This window comes from Muscardinus avellanarius, assembly GCF_963383645.1.
Source record: "Muscardinus avellanarius genome assembly, chromosome: 15".
In the NCBI taxonomy this organism is placed as follows: domain Eukaryota; kingdom Metazoa; phylum Chordata; class Mammalia; order Rodentia; family Gliridae; genus Muscardinus; species Muscardinus avellanarius.
Window position 1 is genome coordinate 15,116,912 of NC_137801.1, and position 20,041 is coordinate 15,136,952.

The following is a 20,041-nucleotide window of genomic DNA, read 5'->3' on the forward strand; positions in this document are numbered from 1 at the left end:
CTGGGGATGGAACTCAGGGGCATTCTACCTCTGAGTTACACCCCCAACCCTTCCTTCCTTCCTTCCTTCCTTCCTTTCTTTCTTTCTTTCTTTCTTTCTTTCTTTCTTTCTTGTTTGTGTATGTATGTATGTATGTATGTATGTATGTATGTATGTATTTTTGCAGTACTGGGGATGGGACCCAGGGGCATTCTACCTCCAACCTATACCCCCAACCCTATTTTTTTTTTTTTTTTTTGTGGTACTGGGGTTCCTGGAAGCCCTTCTATCTCTGGGCTACACTCCCAGACCTATTTTTTTTAAAATATTTTTTGAAACAGGATCTCTTACACCAGCGCGGCTAGCTTTGAACCTGCGCGATCCTCCTGTCTCTGCCTCCCAAGTGCGGGGATTACAAGCGTGGGTCACCAAACCCGGCCCCAGCCCTATTTTTTATTCTTTATTTTGAAACAAGGTCTCACTGAGTTGCAAAGGGCCTCACGAAGTAGCTGAGGGTGTCTGCAAACTGTGATCCTCTGGTCTCAGCCTCCCAAATGCTGGGATTACACGTGTGTGCCACCATGCCTGGCTTGTGATACCCTGTTTTAAAATGAAAAGTTAAATAGGGCTTGGAGTGTGTAGCTCAGAAGTAGAATGCCCCTGGCTTCAAACCCTAGTAACACACACACACACACACACACACACACACACACACACACACACATTTATCAAGTGTTTATTATTTGTATATTATAGACAAGAAAGTCTGGGATTAGATACTTGATTCCCCCCCTACTTATCAGTTTTCTGAATAATCAGTTTCCCCACATGATCAAAAGTGATCCATTGAAACAAAAATATTGGATGAATTCAAACATTGCAGTGTTTTAATCTATTTGTAGTGATTATTATACTAATCACTAGCTAAAATTTCCTAGTTTGAGCCAGTGGTGACTTCTTCAGTTTATCTTCTGAGTCCTTTTGGCATGATCCCAGTAGTTTTAAATAATTTATCTTCTGTGGCAGATTATATTTTTCAAAGATGGCTGTGTCAATATACCCTGTCCCACTTGCTTTTCTGACTATGTGGAATTAACCACCCTCTTCCATCCAGAGATAGAGTCTATTTCCCTTCCCCTTTAGTGAACTTTATTTATTATTTTATTTATTTACTTTTTTTTTGCGGATCTGGAGATGGAACCCAGGGGTGTTCTACCTCTGAGCTACACCCTCAGCCCTATTTTTTATTCTTTATTTTGAAACAGGGTCTCACTGAGTTGCAAAGGGCCTCACGAAGTAGCTGAGGCTGTCCGTGAACCGTGATCCTCCAATTTCACCCTCCCCAATGCTGGGATTACAAGTGTGAACGACCATGCCTGGCTTTATTTTATTTTTTATTTTTTATTTTTTTGGTGGTACTAAGGTTCCTGGAAGCCCTTCTACCTCCAGGCTACACTCCCAGACCTATTTTATTTTTGGAAACAGGGTCTCTTATGCCAGCGCGGCTGGCTTCAAACCTGCGCGGTCCTCCTGTCTCTGCCTCCCAAGCGCGGGGATTACAAGCGTGCGCCACCACGCCCGGCCTTTATTTTATTTTATATTTTGCGTTACTGGAGATAGAACTGAGGAGCATTCCACCTTTGAACTACATACACCCCCAAGCCCTATTTTTATTTTTATTTGGAAACAGGGTCTCTCTAGGTTGATGAGAGTCTCACTACTTGCTAAGGCTGTCTTCAAACCTGCGGTCTTCCTGTCTCAGCCTCCCAAGTACTGGGATTACAAGCATGTGCCACCACGCCTAGCTTTTTAGTGAACTTTCGTGATTGTCTCCAGTGAGTCTGTGTGACGCTGGAGACTAAGTCATAGTCTACGATAATTCAGTTTTTCTCTCCTAGACCCCAGGCATCATGAAATGGGAAAACCCGCATGACAAGGACAGCTATGTGTGGGTGCTGTGGCTGACAGCTCCCCTTCCAGTCCCAGCCGAAGCCGACATCCAGCATGAAATGCTAGACATGTCAGTGATGAGCTGTCAGATGATTCTAGATACTTCCAGCCCTGGCCTCCAAGCTGCTCCAGATGATACCAGACGGCACAGACAAAACGCCCCACAAGTCCTGGCCCACACTGCTAATCTGTACGCTGAAAGACAGAAAAACTAAAACAAACCCAAACCAGTTTTGAGTGTTTTAAGTCCTCGTGGCTCATTACACAGCAATCCAGAAGTAAAACACATTAAAATGTGACAGAGCAGTCCAGGCACATCTTGGATATTTTCTTGACCTATAATTAGTCAATGAGAAATATTATTTGGAGACCACCGTTTGAATTTTTTGGGTGAACTGCTTTAATAGATGAACTTGGAGAGAAATACCAATTTACAAAATTGAATATTTCTACCCAGGAATATAGTGTCATTGTTTAGTTTTTTTTTTTAACCATAATTCAGTAAAAGTAAATTTCTTGTTTCATGTATTTTTGTTATGATCATAATTTTTCAAAATTTGACTCTTTTTAATGTATATATAGAAATGTACATTGTTAGCCAGGCGTGGTGGCGCGCGCTTGTAAGCCCAGCATTCAGGAGGCTGAGACAGGAGGATCGTGGTTCGAGGACAGCCTCAGCTACTTAATGAGACCCTTTGCAAATCAGTGAGACCCTGTTTCAAAATAAAGAATAAAAGCCGGGCGTGGTGGCGCACGCTTGTAATCCCTGCGCTTGGGAGGCAGAGACAGGAGGATCGCGCAGGTTCGAAGCCAGCTGCGTGCGCTGGCTTGGAAGACCCTGTTTCCAAATAAAAATGTAAAAATAGGTCTGGGAGTGTAGCCCGGAGGTAGAAGGGCTTGCAGGAACCCCAGTACCACCAATAAATAAATAAATAAATAAATAAAGAAAGAAAGAAAGAAAGAAAGAAAGAAAGAATAAAAGCCGGGCGTGGTGGCGCACGCTTGTAATCCCCGCGCTTGGGAGGCTGAGACAGAGGATCGCACGGGTCCAATGCCAGCCTCAGCTACTTAGTGAGGCTTTCAGCAACTTAGTGAGACCCTGATTCCAAATAAAATATATAAAGAAAAGGTCTGGGAGTATAGCCTGGAGGTAGAAAGCCTCTGGGTTCCACCCCCAGTACCACCAAAAAAAAAAAAAAAAAAGAATAAAGAGCCGGGCATGGTGGCACACACTTGTAATCCCAGCATTTGGGAGGCTGAGACAGGAGGATGGTGGTTGGAGGACATTGGAGGACAGCCTCAGTTACTTAGTGAGGCCCTTTGGGACTCAGTGAGACTCTGTTTCAAAATAAAGAATAAAAAAATAGGGCTGGGGTGTAGCTCAGAGGTAGAATGCCCCTGGGTTCCATCCCTAGTACCACAAAAAAAAAAAAAAATGTAGATTCTTAGTTGTATATTAATCTTGTATCTGGCCACTTTCTTGAACTTCTGTTAGTTCTTTAAGTTTCCAATCAATTCTCTTAGGTATTTTATGTAAAGCATCACGTTACTCCCTTCCTGTCTGATACTCATGATGCCAATACTTTTTTGTGTGTGTGCATCAGCTAGTACGTTTTTTATAGTGAATAGTAGTGGTGGTAACATCGTCTGGACTTTGTGTGTGATGCTGGGGATTAAATGCAGAAGCATTCTATCTCCAAGTTACAATCACAACCCTGTTTTATTTTTATTTGGAAACAGAGTCTTGATAAATTCCTGAGAGCCTCACTAATCTGCCAAGACTGGCTTCAAATCTATGGTCCTCCTGCCTAATTAGCCTCCCAAGAACCAGGATTATAGGCATTATTTCTGTTTTTAATAGAATCACTTCTAACATTTCGACATTACACTTGTTATTTGGGCCATTTGGGTTACCTGTAGATTATATATATATATATATATATATATATACTTAGGACAAAAACTTCTGAATATTGTTGACTTGTTATATGTTTTTTTTTGTTTATTTGAATGATTCTGTGATACCACCATGCCTGGCTTTATATGTTTTATTAAACATCAGAGATGCAGCCAGATATAAGCGGTGTGCACTTATGATCCCAGTACTTGGGAGGCTGAGACAGGAGAATTGCTGGTTTGAGCCCAGGCTTAGCAAGTTAGTGAGACCCTGTTTTAAAATAAAAAAGAGGTAGGTATAGCTCAGAGATAGACCACCCAAGGTTTCAATACTAAGTAAAACACTCACACACGCACACACACACACACACACACACACACATACACACACACATGGCACACCCCCCATATTAACCATCTTTAAGTGCACAGCTCAGCAGTATTAAGTATAAACTGTGTGTACGCAAACTGTGACATCACAGCAGAGCTCTGTGACATTCCATCTTGCAAAACTAAAACCATTGCATTCGCTAAGTAGCAACTCCCTGTTTCGCCCTTCCCCAGCCCCTGGCAACAACTATTTTACTTTCCGGTCCCAGGACCTGGACTGTGTTAGGTGCTTCATAGAAATGGACTTATACAGTATCCTTTTTATATTGGCTTATTTCACTTACCATAATGGTCTCAAGATTCATCCGTGTGGAAGCATGTGTCAAAGCCGCACTCCTTTTTAAGGTTTATTAATGATATCCCATTGTATATATACTAGATTTTGTCCATCTCTTCGTCGGTCAGTAGACCTTTGGGTTGCTTCCTCCTCTTGGCTGTTGTAGAGAGTGCTGCTATGAGCGTGGTTAAGCCGGCATCTCTCAGAGGTCTTTCTTTTCATTTTTGAGGCTGTGTTCACAAAAAGGCTATAGCCGGGTCATATTCTGTAATTCTATAATTTTTTTTTGTGTGTGTGTGGTACTGGGGATGGAACCCAGGGGCATTCTACCTCCCATCAACACCCCCAGCCCTACTTTTTTTCTTTTCATTTTTTTGCGGTACTGGGAATGAAACCCAGGGGCATTCTACCTCTGAACTACACCCCCAGCCCTATTTTTTATTCTATATTTTGAAACAGGGTCTCCCTGAGTTGCAAAGGGCCTCACTAAGTAGCTGAGGCTGTCTGCAAACTCGATCCTCCTGTCTCAGCCTCATAATTCTAATTTTCTGAGGAATCACTATGCTTTTTAATTTTATTTGCTACAGGAACTGCAGTGTTTTATATCTCACCAGTAGTGCACAGAAGTCCCAACTCCTCTACAATGCTATCACCTTGCCAACACTTACGTTTTTCTTTTTGTTTGGTACTGGGTGGGGATGGAATCCCAAAATATCCTACTTCTGAGCCATACCCACAACCCTTTTTATCCTTTATTTTGAAATAGGGTCTTGCTAGATAGATTGCTGAGAGTCTAAGTTGCTACGGCTCGTTTTAAACCTGAGATCCTTCTGTTTCAGCCTCCTAAGTACTGAGATTATAGGCATGCGCCACTACACCCAGTTTATAGGTAGACTTTTGATACATTATTCCTATAATTATTTTTATACTGGGAGATTAAACCCAGAGGCATTCCACCTCTAAGCTACACTACTAGACATATTTTATTTTGAAACAGGTTCTCACTAGGTTGCTGAGTCTCACTACTTGCCGAGGCTGTGGTCGAACCTGTGATCCTCCTGTCTTAGCCTCCCAAGTACTGGGATTATAGGCATGAACCACTACCACTCTAGTTTTCTTTTTTCTGGTTTTTCCTTGTTGTTGTTTATTTGTTTGCAGTACTAGGGATGGAACCCAGGGACATTCCACCTCTGAGCTACACGCCCAGCCCCATTTTTTATTCTTTATTTTGAAACAGGGTCTCACTGAGTTGCAGAGGGTCTCACTAAGTAGCTGAGGTTGTCCCCGAACCGCGATCCTCCTGTCTCAGCACCCAAATGCTGGGATTACAAGCGTGCGCCACCGCGCCCGGCGCTTACTAGTTTCTTGAGTTCATTTATCTTCACATTTTCTTAGTTAAACGTTTTTCTCCATAGCTTTTGGCCTGAATCCCTCAGGTTTTGATATATATAAGACACTCTTTGTTGTTAATTTTGAAATTAGCCTATAATTGTTTATTCCAGATTCCATTAGCTCTAACCTGGGAGTTATTAAGAAGACTACTAAAAAAATTTCCAAGCTAAATTTCTTGTAACATAATTTCTAGTTCTAAACAACAGGCTTTTCACTAGTAGCATAGTTCTGTTTCCAGGATATATTTTTGGTCTCCTTTTCTAATTCTACAGCAGTGTCTCCAGTGAATGTGCGCTGCGTGACCTCAGCTTTTTGGAATTTACTAGGTTTTCATTACGGCCTAATAAACACACAGAGAAAGGTTTGGAAATTACATACCCAGCTGTCGATAGTAACTACCCTTGAGTGGGGAGAAGAACCAGAGGTGGAGACAGTAAGGGCAGGCTTTTTATTTTTATTTTTATTTTTATTTTTTTTTTGCGGCACTGGGGATGGAATTCAGGGGCATTCAACCTCCGAGCTACACCCCTGCCCTATTTTTTATTCTTTATTTTGAAACCGGGTCTCACTGAATTGCAGAGAGCCTCACTAAGTAGCTGAGGCTGTCCGCGAACGGCGATCCTCCAGGTCTCAGCCTCCCAAATGCTGGGATTACAAGCGTGCGCCACCACGCCCAGCTGGCAGGCTTTTTTGTTTGTTTGTACCTTGTATGTTTTTATTGAAAAATTTCAACCATAAGAATCCACTCAAAGCCGGGCATGGTGGCACACGCTTGTAATCCCAGTGTGTGGGAGGCTGAAACAGGAGGATCGTGGTTCGTGGACAGCCTCAGCTACTTGGTGAGGCCCTTTGCAACTCAGTGAGACCGTTTCAAAATATAAAGAATTAAAAAAAAAAAAAAGACTGGGGGGTAGCTCAGAGGTAGAATGCCCCCTGGGTTCCATACCCAGTACCGGAAAAAAAAAAAAATTGCTGAGATTGGCCTTGAACCTGTGATCCTTCTGTCTCAGACTCCCAAGTACTAAGGGGGCAGATATGCATCATCACACTTCGCTGGGTTTTCAAAAGTAATTTAAGAACCCAGGCGTGGTGGCACATGCCTATAAGCCTAGTATTTGGGAGACGTGAGTCAGGACTCTCACAGGTTTGAAGCCAGCCGCAGCAACTCAGATTATAGTGAGGCCAGGTGGCACACGCCTGTCGTTCCAGCTACTGGAGAGGCTGAGGCAGGAGATCACGTTTAAGGCCATTCATGTCAACATAGAGAGACTGTCCCAAAGTAAAAATAAAAAGGGCTGAAGTACAGCTCAGTGGTGGCATAAAAAAAAAACAAAAACAAAAACCACAGAACAACTGAAGAAAATGGCATTGTAGGCCACTGGAAAAAACAGCAGTGACACTGCCCTGAGAGCGTCATTACCGGCCAGCTCTGGACTGAGATGGACGGCTCAGTCCAGGCGCTCGCTGGTCCAGGAGAAGCCGGCAACTGGCTCATCCCACAGGGAGGTCCTAAGGGTTGCCAGATTTAGCAAATAAAACTATAACTAAATTTGAATTTCAAATGAATATTGTAGCACCAGTGTACTTGGGCAGTACTCGCAATAAAATCAGTCGACTCTCCTGATGGTTTTAGGGGCATCAGTGCAGAGAGGGAGGAGGAAGAGAAGGTTCCCGAGGTGCTCGGTTTCCAGCAGGTTTGGGAGAAGTCGGTCGGTGGGACTCGGGGCTGGAGATGTTAGATTCCAGGCTGCGGGATTTTAGGGTCTGGGTCATTCGGGAGAAGTTTGGGTTGGCTCAGATATTGGTATCACATATGATATGGCATATAGGGTGAACCCCGGGGTGATAAGTAGAAATCTTTCCTTGATTAAGAAAGGAGGGCAAAAGTTGGGTGTGGTGACACAAGCTTGTTATCCCGGCGCTTGGGAGGCTGAGACAGGGAGATCGCACGGGTTCGAAGCCAGCCTCAGCTACTTAGTGAGGCTCTCAGCACCTTAGTGAGACCCTGTTTCTAAATAAATAAAATAGGTTTGGAAGTGTAGCCTGGAGGTAGAAGGCCCCTGGATTTCATTCCAAGTACCACCAAAAAAAAAAAAAAAAAAAAAAAAAAAAAGAAAGAAAAAGAAAGAAAGAAAAGAAAGAAGGAAAAGAAAAGAAAAGGAAAAAGAAAGAAAAGAAGGGAAGGCATAAACTGGGCGTGGTGGCTCAAGCCTGTAATCCCAGTACTCCGGAGGCTGAGACAGGAGGATCACCTGCTGGCTGCCAGCCACAGCTACTTAATGAGACCATGTTTCAAAATAAATAATATAAAATAGGGCTGGGAGTGTAGCTCGGAGGTAGATGCCCCCGAGTTCAATCCTCAGGACCAGAAAAAGAAAAAAAAAAAAAAAATCACCTTCCTTGATTAGAGGGCGGGCCCTGGGGCAGCTCCAGGGACTCTGCTGTTCTTGCAACTACACTCAGGGCAGGGGCTGAGCTGCGATCGCGCCTCCCCGCCCAGGGTCAGAGGTGCAAACTGGCCCTTTGGGAGCTGGGAGGGCTCGGGGCCTGCAGACCGCCCTCGGGGCCTGCGTGGACTCAGGTCCCCACCCTTCCCGGGAAGGGGGCGGTAGCCTTCCCCGCCCTAGACCCTAACCGTCCTGGAAGGGGCGGGCAGAGGAGGCGCCCGCGGCCTCTCCTCCTGCAAGACCATGGGCCCCTAGGCAAGGAGCCGCCCAGAAGGTGGAGGGCGCCCCCGTCCTGTCCAGAGCGGCCTCCCTCCTGCAGAAGGCCCGGGAGGGTGACTCCTCAGCCTCTAGGCCGAGTTTTGGCCCCCTGAGCTCCTCATTCCCCAGCTCAGGGAGGCCGAGACGGGAGGATCGCAGGTTCAAGGACAGGCTCAGCAATTTCGTGAGGCTCTCAGCACCTAGTGAGTGAGACCCTGTATCCAAATAAGAAATAAAATCAGTCAGAGGATGTAGCTTGGAGGTAGAATGCCTCTGGGTTCAATTCCCCAGACCACAAAATCAAACAAACAAAAAAAACCCAAAACAAACAGCAACCACAACAACAGAACTATGATGTGAATACATTGCCAAGGGCAGTCTTGTTAGACCTGGTGCTCAAAAAATCTATGGACTGAGCTCCTGCCCAATTTATTTATATTATTATTATTATTAGCACTGGGAATGGAAGCCAGGGGCATTCTACCTCCGAGCTACACCCCCAGCCCAAGTTTGTATTCTTTATTTTTTGAATCAGGGTCTCACTGGGTTGCAAATGGCCTCACTAGGTAGCTGAGGCTGTCCTCGAACCGCAATCCTTCTGACTCAACCTCCCAAATGCTGGGATTACAAGCGTGTGCCACCACGCCCAGCTCTTATTTAATTTTTTATTTTGATCCTGTCCTTTATTTTTATTATTTTGAAACAGGGTCTCAGAAGCAGAGTATGGTGGCAGAGGCTTGTAATCCGAGCACTTGGGAGGCTAAGACAGGAGGATCACAGGTTCAAGCACAGCCTCAGCAAGTAATCAGAGTCTCAGCAACCTAGTAAGACCCTGCTTCTAAGTAAAAATAAAAAATAGGGTATTTTTTTTATTACCCTAAAGGTAATATGTCCCTGGGTAGAATGTCCTTGGGTTCAATCCCCAATGCCAAACAAACAAACAAAGTCTCTTTGAGTTATAAGGATCTTGCTAAATTGTTGAGGCTGGTCTCAAGCCTGTGATTCTCCTGCCTCAGCCTCCCAAGTACTGGGACTACAAGTGTGGGCGACCACACCCAGCTCTTTTACCCCTGTAACTCAGGGTGCAGTAGCACCAGTGTCCCTTGATTCCCGAATCCATCTGAAGCTTCTGAGAATTACTCCCCACCCCAACACACACCACCACCATCACGACCACCCTGCTGCTGACCACTGTGCTGCTTTCAAAGTCCCTCATGCTCAGTGTGATTGTATTTGATCAAGAAATGATTACATTTCCCCACAGTGCACCAGTCTCGGTCAGCTCCGAGAGGTAGGTGCTGTGGATACAGTGACGATAGCCCTTTTTTTTCTCTCTCTGTGTGTGTGGGGGGTACTGGGGATGGAACCCAAGGGCATTCTACCTCTGAGCTACACCCCCACCCAGCCCTATCTTTTATTCTTTATTTTGAAACAGGGCCTAAATTGTGGAGGACCTAAGTACCTGAGGTTGGCCTCGAATATGCGATCCTCCTGTCTCAGTCTCCCTAGTACTGGGATTACAGGTGTGCACTAACATGCTCAGCTTGGACCCTGACTTTTTTTTTTTTTTTTTTTTTTTTTTTGCGTGTCTGGGGATGGAACCCAGAGGCATTTGACCTCTGAGCTACACCCCCTGCCCCCCTTTTTTTTTTTTTTTTTTTTTGCGGGTTTACAGATGGAACCCAGGGGCATTCAACCTCTGAGCCACACCCCCTGCCCTATTTTTTTTTAATTTTTTATTTTTGAAACTGGGTCTCACTGAGTTGCGAAGGGCCTAAGTAGCTGAGGCTGTCCACGAACCGCGATCCTCTGGTCTCAGCCTCCCAAATGCTGGGATTACAAGGGTGCGCCACCATGCCCGGCAAGGACCCTGACTTTTAAGTACATTACTTTGCGTCCAGGCTGAGGCTGAGAGGGGATGGCTTCCGGCCGCAGGCAAATTTTTCTCCATTCAGTGCTTTTCTTGCTATATGCCCAATTAGCAGAGCTTTACTGAAGAGCATTCGTGGTTTTGTTTGGGCTGACAGACGCAGACGGCTTTCCCTTACCTGCTATGCCTGTGGCTCAGCTCTAAGAGATATCTGTGAAAGGTGACGGGATCGCTGGCAATTAAAAAATAACGTATGATTGCAATTTATAAAAGAAACTGCAAAAGCTGCCCAAGTGCAGGGAGGTACTGAAGCTCACTAAAAGCCACACCTAGCATTGGGCTGTTAGGTTTTGTGTGTGTGGTACTGGGAATCGCCCACAGTGGTACTCTCTCCAACCTTGCTCTGACACAGGGTCTCACCCAGCTGCAGAGGCTGGCAATGAACCTGTGAACCGCCTGCCTCGGCCTCCCTGCTACTGTGGGGAGTGGGTGGGCCCAGCTGACCCTCTGCGACTCGGTGTTCTCCCCAGGGCAAGAGCCACAGGAGGAAGCACAGCAGTGGGCTCCAGCCCTCCTTACCTCGATGGCCAGACTTGTCTAGGGCACTGGAGCCCCAGCAGACACATCAAGCTGCGTCCTTTCCCGTTAGGTGAGGTACATCAGCACTGCCCCAGGAGCGCCCTGCCCTTAAGCTCCTTCCTGAGAACTGCTGCCCCGACAGACTACTGCTCAGATCATTTTAGGAAAGGGCCTCGTACACTGGGAAGCCAGAGTGGAAGGGTGTGCTATTTCTTTTTGTGGTACTAGGCATTGAACCCAGGAGCATTCTACCTCTGAGCTACACCTCCTGCCCAATTTTATTATTATACAATTACTTTTTTGGCATTGGGGATGGAACCCAGGGGCATTCTACCTCCAAACTACACCCCCAACCCTATTTTTTATTCTTCGAAACAGGGTCTCACAGAGCTGCAAAGAGCCTAAGTAGCTGAGGCTGTCTGCAAAGCACAATCCTGTCTCAAGTCTCTCAAATGCTGGATTACAAGTGTGCACCACCACACCTGGCTCGATCTTATTTTGAAACAGGGTCTTCCTAAATTGAAGAGTCTATTTCGTAAGGCTGTCTTGAACCTGCAATCCTTATGTCTTAACTCCCAAGTACTGGGATTGCAAGTGTGTGCCACCACTCCCAGCTTTATTTCAAGATCTTTGTATATGAGTGATGTGTACATGTGTGCCTCTACCATCTTTTACCCCATTAGAGCCAGGCATGGTGATGCAAGTTTGTAATCCCAGTACTTGGGAGGCTGAGACAGGAGGATCTGGGTTCATGGCCAGCCTCAACTACAGTGAGGCCATCTGCAACTTATATACTGTTTCAAAATAAAGGTTAACAAATAGAGCTGGGGGGTGTAGCTCGGAGGTAGAAGACCCCTGAGTTCAAACCCCAGCACTACACACACACACAAATAAAAAGCGTATGACATTTTTTAAAATAAAAATAACTTTTTTTTCTGGTGGTACTGGAGGTGGAACCCAGAGGCTTTAAACCTCCGGGCTATACTCCCAGACCTATTTTATATTTTATTTGGAAACAGGGTCCAAGTTGCTGAGAGCCTCACTAAGTAGCTGAGGCTGGCTTTGAACCTGCGCTATCCTCCTGTCTCAGCCTCCCAAGCGCGGGGATTACAAGCGTGCGCCACCACGGCCGGCTAACATTTTTTAATTAGTAAAAATAAGATCTTTGTGTGTGGTGCTGGGGATTGAACGAGGGGCATTCTGCCTCTGAGTGACACATCCAGCCCGACTATATTTTTATAATTTTTGGTGGTACTGGGGGTGGAACCCAGAGGCTTTCTACTTCCAGGCTATACTCCGAGACCTATTTTATATATTTGGAAACAGGGTCCAAGTTGCTGAGAGCCTCACTAAGTAGCTGAGGCCGGCCTTGAACCTGTGTAATCTTCCCGTGTCAGCCTCTCAAGCATGGGGATTACAAGCGTGCGCCACCACGCCTGGCCCAGCCCAACTAGATTTTGAAAGAGTCTCACTAAACTGCTGAGGATGGTCTTGAACCTGTGATCCTCCTTCTTGGCCTCCCAAGTACTTGTATTACAGGCATGTGCCACCATGCCTGGCTACTACCTGCTTAGCAGATCTCCATTTGAGAGTTGATCTGGCTTAAAAAGCAGCTGTTGAAGGAATAGAAAAATGAAAGTGACACAAGCATGTCAAGAATTAAGATTCTAGATATTTTCATGTAATCTCAATTCTCACCCCACCCAGCAAGGTGTGCAGTGCTGTCTAGTGGTGCTGACAGAGCACTAGGGCTCAGTCAACACAATCCTGTTTATCAGGCTTGCAAATGGCGGCCAACTTCAAATCGAGGACTGACCCTAAGCTGTATCTTCCTTTAAGCACTAGGAGTTCAAGTGGAAAGAAGCACACACCTACGTGTCAAGGCGGTGGTCTCCAGAACCACTTGAAGGGTCTTTTGACTGATCAGAAGCAGATGATTCTGTTTTTCCTATCAAGTATGTAACTGTACTTATTCTGTGTTCGTAACTCGATCTTGCATTAATCAAGATGGGATCAATGCCATCACCAGTATCCACTGGATAAAAATACTCTTCCCTTTAAGTGAGAATAAACGTGAATGGCCATTTTTAATTAATTATAATTGAGGTACAGATGGGTACTTTATCTAGAGAAAAACACAAGACCAGGTTTATTTCATACAATGTTATTCACACAGTTTTCATTTTCTAATTTATACATAATATACAAAGTGAAGATAACATTTCATATGAACCAATAAGAGCCAGGACTTAGACAAACTGGTCCAGAAACAAGCTATGTCAAAAGGACACTCCAGAGTCAAACCCAAGTGGTTCTGCCCAGTTAGATGTCTTTATTCTGAAACATCAAAGTTACTAAAACTCCCTGCCAACATATGAAAAGGTGAGATTGGGGTGGGCCAAAAATGGCAGAGCATAAAATTTCTACAAGAACGGACACTTTTCTAGACTATGCCTAAAAGTATTGTGAAGATTGGGTTATGGGCTTTGGGAAACGTGGGAACAGCAGGAGCCTAGAGGATGGCTCCGTTTCCCATTTTATCATTTTTCTAAAATCGCAGTGACAACTGCCTGTGCCAACAGAGGGTAAGGATGGCGGCAAACTAAGAATGTGTCAGTAGAGCAAAGTCATTACCAATCTCCAGCCGGGATAGCTTCGATCCCGCTGTGGGCTGATACTAAGAAGCAAAGTTCAACATGGGGCCAAGACGCTCAGAGGCTGGCAAGCAGTCAGAGAAGATGGAAGAGAGCTGCTTCACAGGGCGGGCGGGGTGCGTGGACGGCGTGACAGGGACATGCAGATGAGCCAGTGTGACCGAGAAGAGAGGTGACGAGTGACTGGATTTAATGGCCTCACCGAGGAATGTTGGGTTAGAAAACCAAAGTAACTCAACATGGAACACAAAAAGTATTCCTGGCACCCTAAACTGTATGCCATTATTTTAAGGTTCATGATATTAACAGCTAAGTGATAAAAGCTTTATAGTTAATATTGTGCTCAGAAGATTACTCTTCTGCAGATCTCTAGTAAAAAGTTCCTTCCATGTTCAACTGATAGAGATAGCACGTTCATTTTAGTTTTCAGCATTAAACTTAAGTGGGTCAACATAAATGTTTATACAAAATACTGACTTCAACAAAATACAAAGCACTTTCTTTATCTTTCAGAAACTGAATATACAAAGCAAGTTTTTTTCCAAAATATTTTCATAGGCAAAGGATTAAAAACGATTTTAATTATACACATATGGTCACAATTTTGCCTTAAAAAGACTGTTGGGAAATGTACATAAGGCCGCTTGTAAATGTACATCATGTTACTGTCATAGTCTTATGTCCAGAGGAAAAAAATGTTATCATACAGATCTGCTCTGACGTGGGAGTAGGCTATTCAAAAATACAGTACTCTTCTGTACAAAGAAAAAAGTCACATCACATTTAATCAGATGGAAAAGCATTGGCCTCCACGGTAAGCAAACATCTGTCCAATACTTCCTGTTATGCACAATACCCTGACTTCAGCTGAAAGTGACCCAAAGCCTCGCATGTCCATACTAACCGAGTCAACAACTATGTTATACAACAAATGTTTTCACAATAATAAAAAGAAAGCTGGTTCATACTTCTGAAACCATATAAAGATAAAAAAATTTTTAAAAAAATCACTCTCAATTTGGAGAAATAAATTTACATTATACAACACTATATTGCCAGGTCAAAGAGGGCAGGGACATAAATGTACACTAAAATGCATATGTTTACCAAAGAGATAAAACAAATTCCATTTACAGCATGAAGGTTTACAAATGTACACCTGTACAACCAAGGAAAGCATCACTACTAAATTAGCAAGGCTTTTGTAATTAACATCAAAACAAGATTTGCTTTCGAAGTGTAAACTTACATCTATTACTACACACACAATGCATATATTTATAGGAAGCAAAAAAAGCTATCTGAATATGTAATCATGCTTAAATGTTGAGCTATCAAATTCACTTTTCAGTGGCCCCTTTTCACCTCTATCTGGTTCCTACTTTCTGCATCTACTATGAAAAGGCAAAATAAAGCTCAACACTTCTCAACATATCTTTGTTATTCTATAAGCAAAACAAAATACAAATTTCCACTCTTTCTCATTGCAAACCAAACTGAAAAGCTCATATGAAACTTCTCATTTAGTGCACTTAACTGGATGGAAGTGTCACCATGATTTTGTTTTTTCTAACTCTTACAACAATTACATAGGTAAGTATATACAATACTTCTGTACATTGCCAGACTTTATAGGGCAGTAATTGTATTAAAACCTCATCCACTGTAAATAAATGTTAAGTTCTTATCTCAAGTCATTTTATTCTTGTCTTACTTGCTGAGTTTTATTTGCATGATAGTTTGTGAATTATCAAAATACAACTTAACTTTCTTTTTAAAATATTAATAATATTTATGCAGTTGATTGTTAATCTGTTATAAAAAGCTTCACGCAAAGAAAAAAAAATGACTATAATTCTATATACATCTCTATAAACCTGTTGTGCTATGGGGTTGTAGACCTACCAGACTGCAAGCCAGTTTATTAAAAGAATACTGTACTTTTTCCTTTAAAAACTATTTTTGTGACTTTACAAGGTAAAAATTTACAAAATATGTGACAGCTTTTTTTTTTTTGATACAGTTACATCATATACAGGCATTCTGTGCTTTGCCAGCCGTCCAATCTGATAGGTCTGTACTCAGGGCAGAGTATAATTTATAATTCACCCCCACCCCCAAATATACACAAGAACCTTAAAAAATTTACAAATGGATGGATAAAGTCAATAAATAGTTTTGCTTTAAAAAAACTGAAGATTCATAGTTGAGTTGTGTTTTGATAATTCACAAAAGAAATATTCTTTTCACATGGTTGAATCATCTTCCTTCGTTTTCCTTTACAACATTCCATTTGGTGGTCCTCCAATAGGCCCTAGATCTGGGCTATTTTTCAAATAATATTTTTCCAACTTGGCCAGTATATGCTTCCCATATGTATATTTGCGCAAAGTAGTAATGTGAGGTCGAATCTGAAAAACAAAAAATCTGCTTAGGAAAACTAAGTCGCTTTAGTTGCTGATTTCTTTAAAAAGCACCCTCAAATCTGGGTATTACAGAGGAATAATCACAATTGAAAAATTAAAGCTACTTTTTGCAAAAGAAGTTCTGAACCACTTAGTTTCTTCAAACATCTGATTTCAAAATTGTTCAATAAACAAACGAACCACTATTTTTAAACTATGCCACATGCAAACAGAGAGAGGTTCTAAACTTTTACATGGCAGTGAAATATCACTAGAGACCTTATCTCTTTTCTTTCTTTCTTTTTTTTTTTTGGTACTGGGGGCAGAACCCAGAGGCTTTCTACCTCTGGGCTACACTCCCAGACCTATTTTATATTTTATTTGGAAACAGGGTCTCACTAAGTTGCTGAGAGCCTAAGTAGCTGAGGCTGGCTTCGAACCTGTGCGATCCTCCTGTCTCAGTTTCCCAAGCGCAGGGATTACAAGCGTGCGCCACCACGCCCGGCTATCTCTTATCTTTCAACAGTCCAGACTGGCAAGGTTTTTAATAAATATAGCAATTGTTATTGATAAACGTACAATAAAATAGGAACTCTTTTCATATGCTAGACAGAATTTTTTGAGTATAACTTGGCAGTATCTATTAAAATGTAAAATGCCAACAGACTTTGACCCAGAAACTCCAATTTATACTACTTAGCTAGGGATCCCTACACCAAAATACAGGATGGCATCTTTTTTTTTGTTTCTGGAGATTGAACCCAGGGGTATTCTACCTCTGAGCTATCCCTCAGCTGTATTTTATTTTGAAATCGTTTCATTGCATTGCTGAGGGCCTCACACCTGTGACCATTCTGCCTCCGCCTCCCAAGTACTGGGATTACAGGTGTACACCACCATGCCTGGCTAGAAAGGGATCTTAAAACCATTTCTGCCAAGCTGGGTAGAATCCCTGTATCCCAGTACTTGGGAGACTGAGACAGGAGGCTCTCAGGTTTGAGGATAGCCTCAGCAACTTAATGAGACTGTTTCAAAACAAACAAAAAAGGGCTGGCAATGTAGCTCAGAGGGAGAACACCACTGTAACACACCAAGTAACACTCCACAACACACACCGTTTCTTCTCTATATGAGGAGAGGTCCAAAGAAATTATATCCTTTGTTTTTGTTTCCCAATGGAATAAATTTAGAAAATGATCCAGAGTAAATATTATCTCTCGGTGTTCTTTTTAATAAATTTTCCTATGGCCATTGATGGTTTTAAAGAATCATTAGGTTCTCAGAAGAAAACAGGCTGAAGATATTTATTATAAGAGGAGGGAGAGAATTGAGTTAAATCAATGTGAAGTTTTTTAGAAAGATGTATTAAGTTAATGAGAAATCTAACTGCAATTTAACCTCAATGTTCAATTTATGTATTTGTAAATCAAGTACACCTAAAAAAGATAGATGTGTGCTGGGGTGATGGGGCATACTTGTAATCCCAGCATTTGTGAGGCTGAGATAGGAGGATCGCAGGTTCGCAGACAGCATCAGCTACTGAGTGAGACCCTTTGTAACTCAGTGACACCCTGTTTCAAAATAAAGAATAAAAAACTGGGCTGGACGTGTAGCTCGGGGGGAGATAGGTGTGCATAGAAAATAATGCTAAACCTAGGTTAACACATGAGAAATGAATAATCGATTTTACTGAGTATATTGCCTTAAGAATTTAAAAACACAAGAATATCTGCTGAATCCATGGGTTTAAGTTTTTTTCCCCTTAATTATAACAAATACAAGAAAATTAACACCTAGGGAAGTTAAATGTATAGCCAAAGCCACACAAATTACCTACTTAAGTGCTACATACTATATTACCTTGTGCATGATTATCTTCCTTTGAGCAGGTTCGGCCATATCAATCATCTTCTGAACCACGTAATTGGCATACTGATCCTTCATCATGGTGTATAAGGCACTGTGAGGACCATCGTTCTGGCAGCACACCTCGTCAATTAGTAAAGCTCTCTCAGCGCGGGAAGCATGAGTAACACATTTTTCTACTACATTGCTAAAAATTAAAATACATATACAAAAATGTTACTCTTTTCTTTATGGCAAAATGCTCTCAATTTTCCATAGAATTTGTTCCAATACACTAGAAAATAGAAGTGGCATTTTCTTGCTTTATGATTACTTTTAAACTAGAAATTTGGGCTGGTGAGACATGTCTGTAATCCCAGCTACTTGGGTGATTGACACAGTTCTAAGCTAGCCTGGGCAATTTAGCCAGCTCTTGTCTCAAAATTAAAAAAATAAAAAAAAGAGCTGGAGACGCAGCTCAGTGGTACTTACTTGCCTGGCCTATATTAGACTTTGGCTTTGATCCCCAGCACCAAAAACAAAACAAAAACTGCTACCACAGGACAACCTACACTTCGACATCTATAAATTTAATTATGGGTCTCTTAAAAGAAAAACATCATTAATAAGGTCTGACTTTCAGAAACATGTACTATATACATACGCTAAACATATACTAAATAACATGTACTAAAATAACATGTACTAAATAAATGTATTTAGTACAAATATGTACTAAATACATTCCTTAATGGTCTTAGGAACCAATATATCTTTTCTTCTTCCTTTGGTACTAGGGATTGAACTTAGGGGCATTCTACCTCTGAGATATAACCCCCAGCCCTTTGAACTTTGAAATAGCATTTCTTTAAGTTGCTGAAGCTGGCCTCAAACTTGTGATCCTCCTGTTGTAGACTCTTAAGTACTGGGTACTAGGGATTAAACTCAAGAGGCATTCTAACTCTGAGCTACACCCCCAACCCCATTTTATTACCCTTTTAAAATAGGGTAGGAAGGGATCTTAAGACACCATTTCTGCCAGGCATGGTAGTATCCCTGTATCCCAGTACTTGGGAGAACGAGACAGGAGGCTCTCAGGTTCGAGGAGAGCCTCAACTTAGACTCTGTTTCAAAACAAACAAAAAAATAATTCCAATAAGTTGTGGAAGCCACACTAAATTGCTGAGGCTGTCATCAAACCTGCGATCCTCCTGTCTTAAACTCCCAAATACTGGATTACAAGCATTTGCCACAACATCTGGCTAATATTTTCTAAATATAGACTAAAAAAAGAGAAAGAAATAGGCTGGTTTCAATCTCATGTGCACAAGCTATTATCCTATCCCAGCTCCTGAGTTGCTGGGGTTATAGGTATGTGCCAAGAGGCCTGGCTTTGTATTATGTGGTACTGGGGACAGAACACGGGGGCATCTGTACCACTGAGCTACATGCTGGCCCTGAACTTTCGATCCTTCTTCTTTTTTTGTGGTGCTGGAGATGAAATCCAGGGGCCTTCTACCTCCGGGCTATCCTCCCAGACCTATTTTCTATTTTATTTGGAAACAGGGTCTCACTAAGTTGCTGAGGGCCTCACTAAGTAGCTGAGGCTGTCTTTGAACCTGTGCGATCCTCCTGTCTCAGCCTAAGTGCTGGGATTACAGTGTGCGCCACCATGCCCGGCTTTCATTCATTCTAACTCAGCCTCTTGAGTAGTTGGAGATTACAAACATGTGCTACCACATTTGGCTTTATGTGTTACTTTGATGGCTATATCCACATGAATTTTTAGGCTTACACAGAAGTAGAAAGAATCCCTGGAATTAGAAAATACTATAGTACCTGGCAAATTTGTGTTGACTCAGGGCTAAGACCTTTCCTCTGATTTCAGAAACAATTTTGCTCTTGTCTTCAGGTCGACCGTGTTCTAGTACATGCTGAATAACATAATTGCCATACTGATCCTATGAACAGATATTTAAAAATTACTTTCCATCAATCATTCAATTCCTTAAGATTAATGATTGTTCTTTAAAAAAGCTATGTCTAGAAGTCTGGCAATTTTATCATAATTCAATAAACCTTTTTGTCTCACTGTTGCT

General features: G+C 42.6%; 1 protein-coding gene across 6 annotated transcripts in view; it reads right to left on the reverse strand.

The window, feature by feature from the left end:
* Positions 1 to 15,971: 15,971 nt before the first annotated feature.
* PUM2 (pumilio RNA binding family member 2) overlaps positions 15,972 to 20,041 on the reverse strand; it is a gene marked incomplete at both ends in the record, with an annotated part of 67,632 nt that continues 63,562 nt past the window's right edge. For all 6 annotated transcript variants that reach the window (XM_080711688.1, XM_080711687.1, XM_080711686.1 and 3 more), the window contains 3 exons: positions 15,972 to 16,103; positions 17,958 to 18,150; positions 19,782 to 19,903. In XM_080711688.1, the coding sequence (XP_080567814.1) occupies positions 15,972 to 16,103; positions 17,958 to 18,150; positions 19,782 to 19,903 (447 nt within the window). The remainder of the gene's footprint in view (positions 16,104 to 17,957; positions 18,151 to 19,781; positions 19,904 to 20,041) is intronic.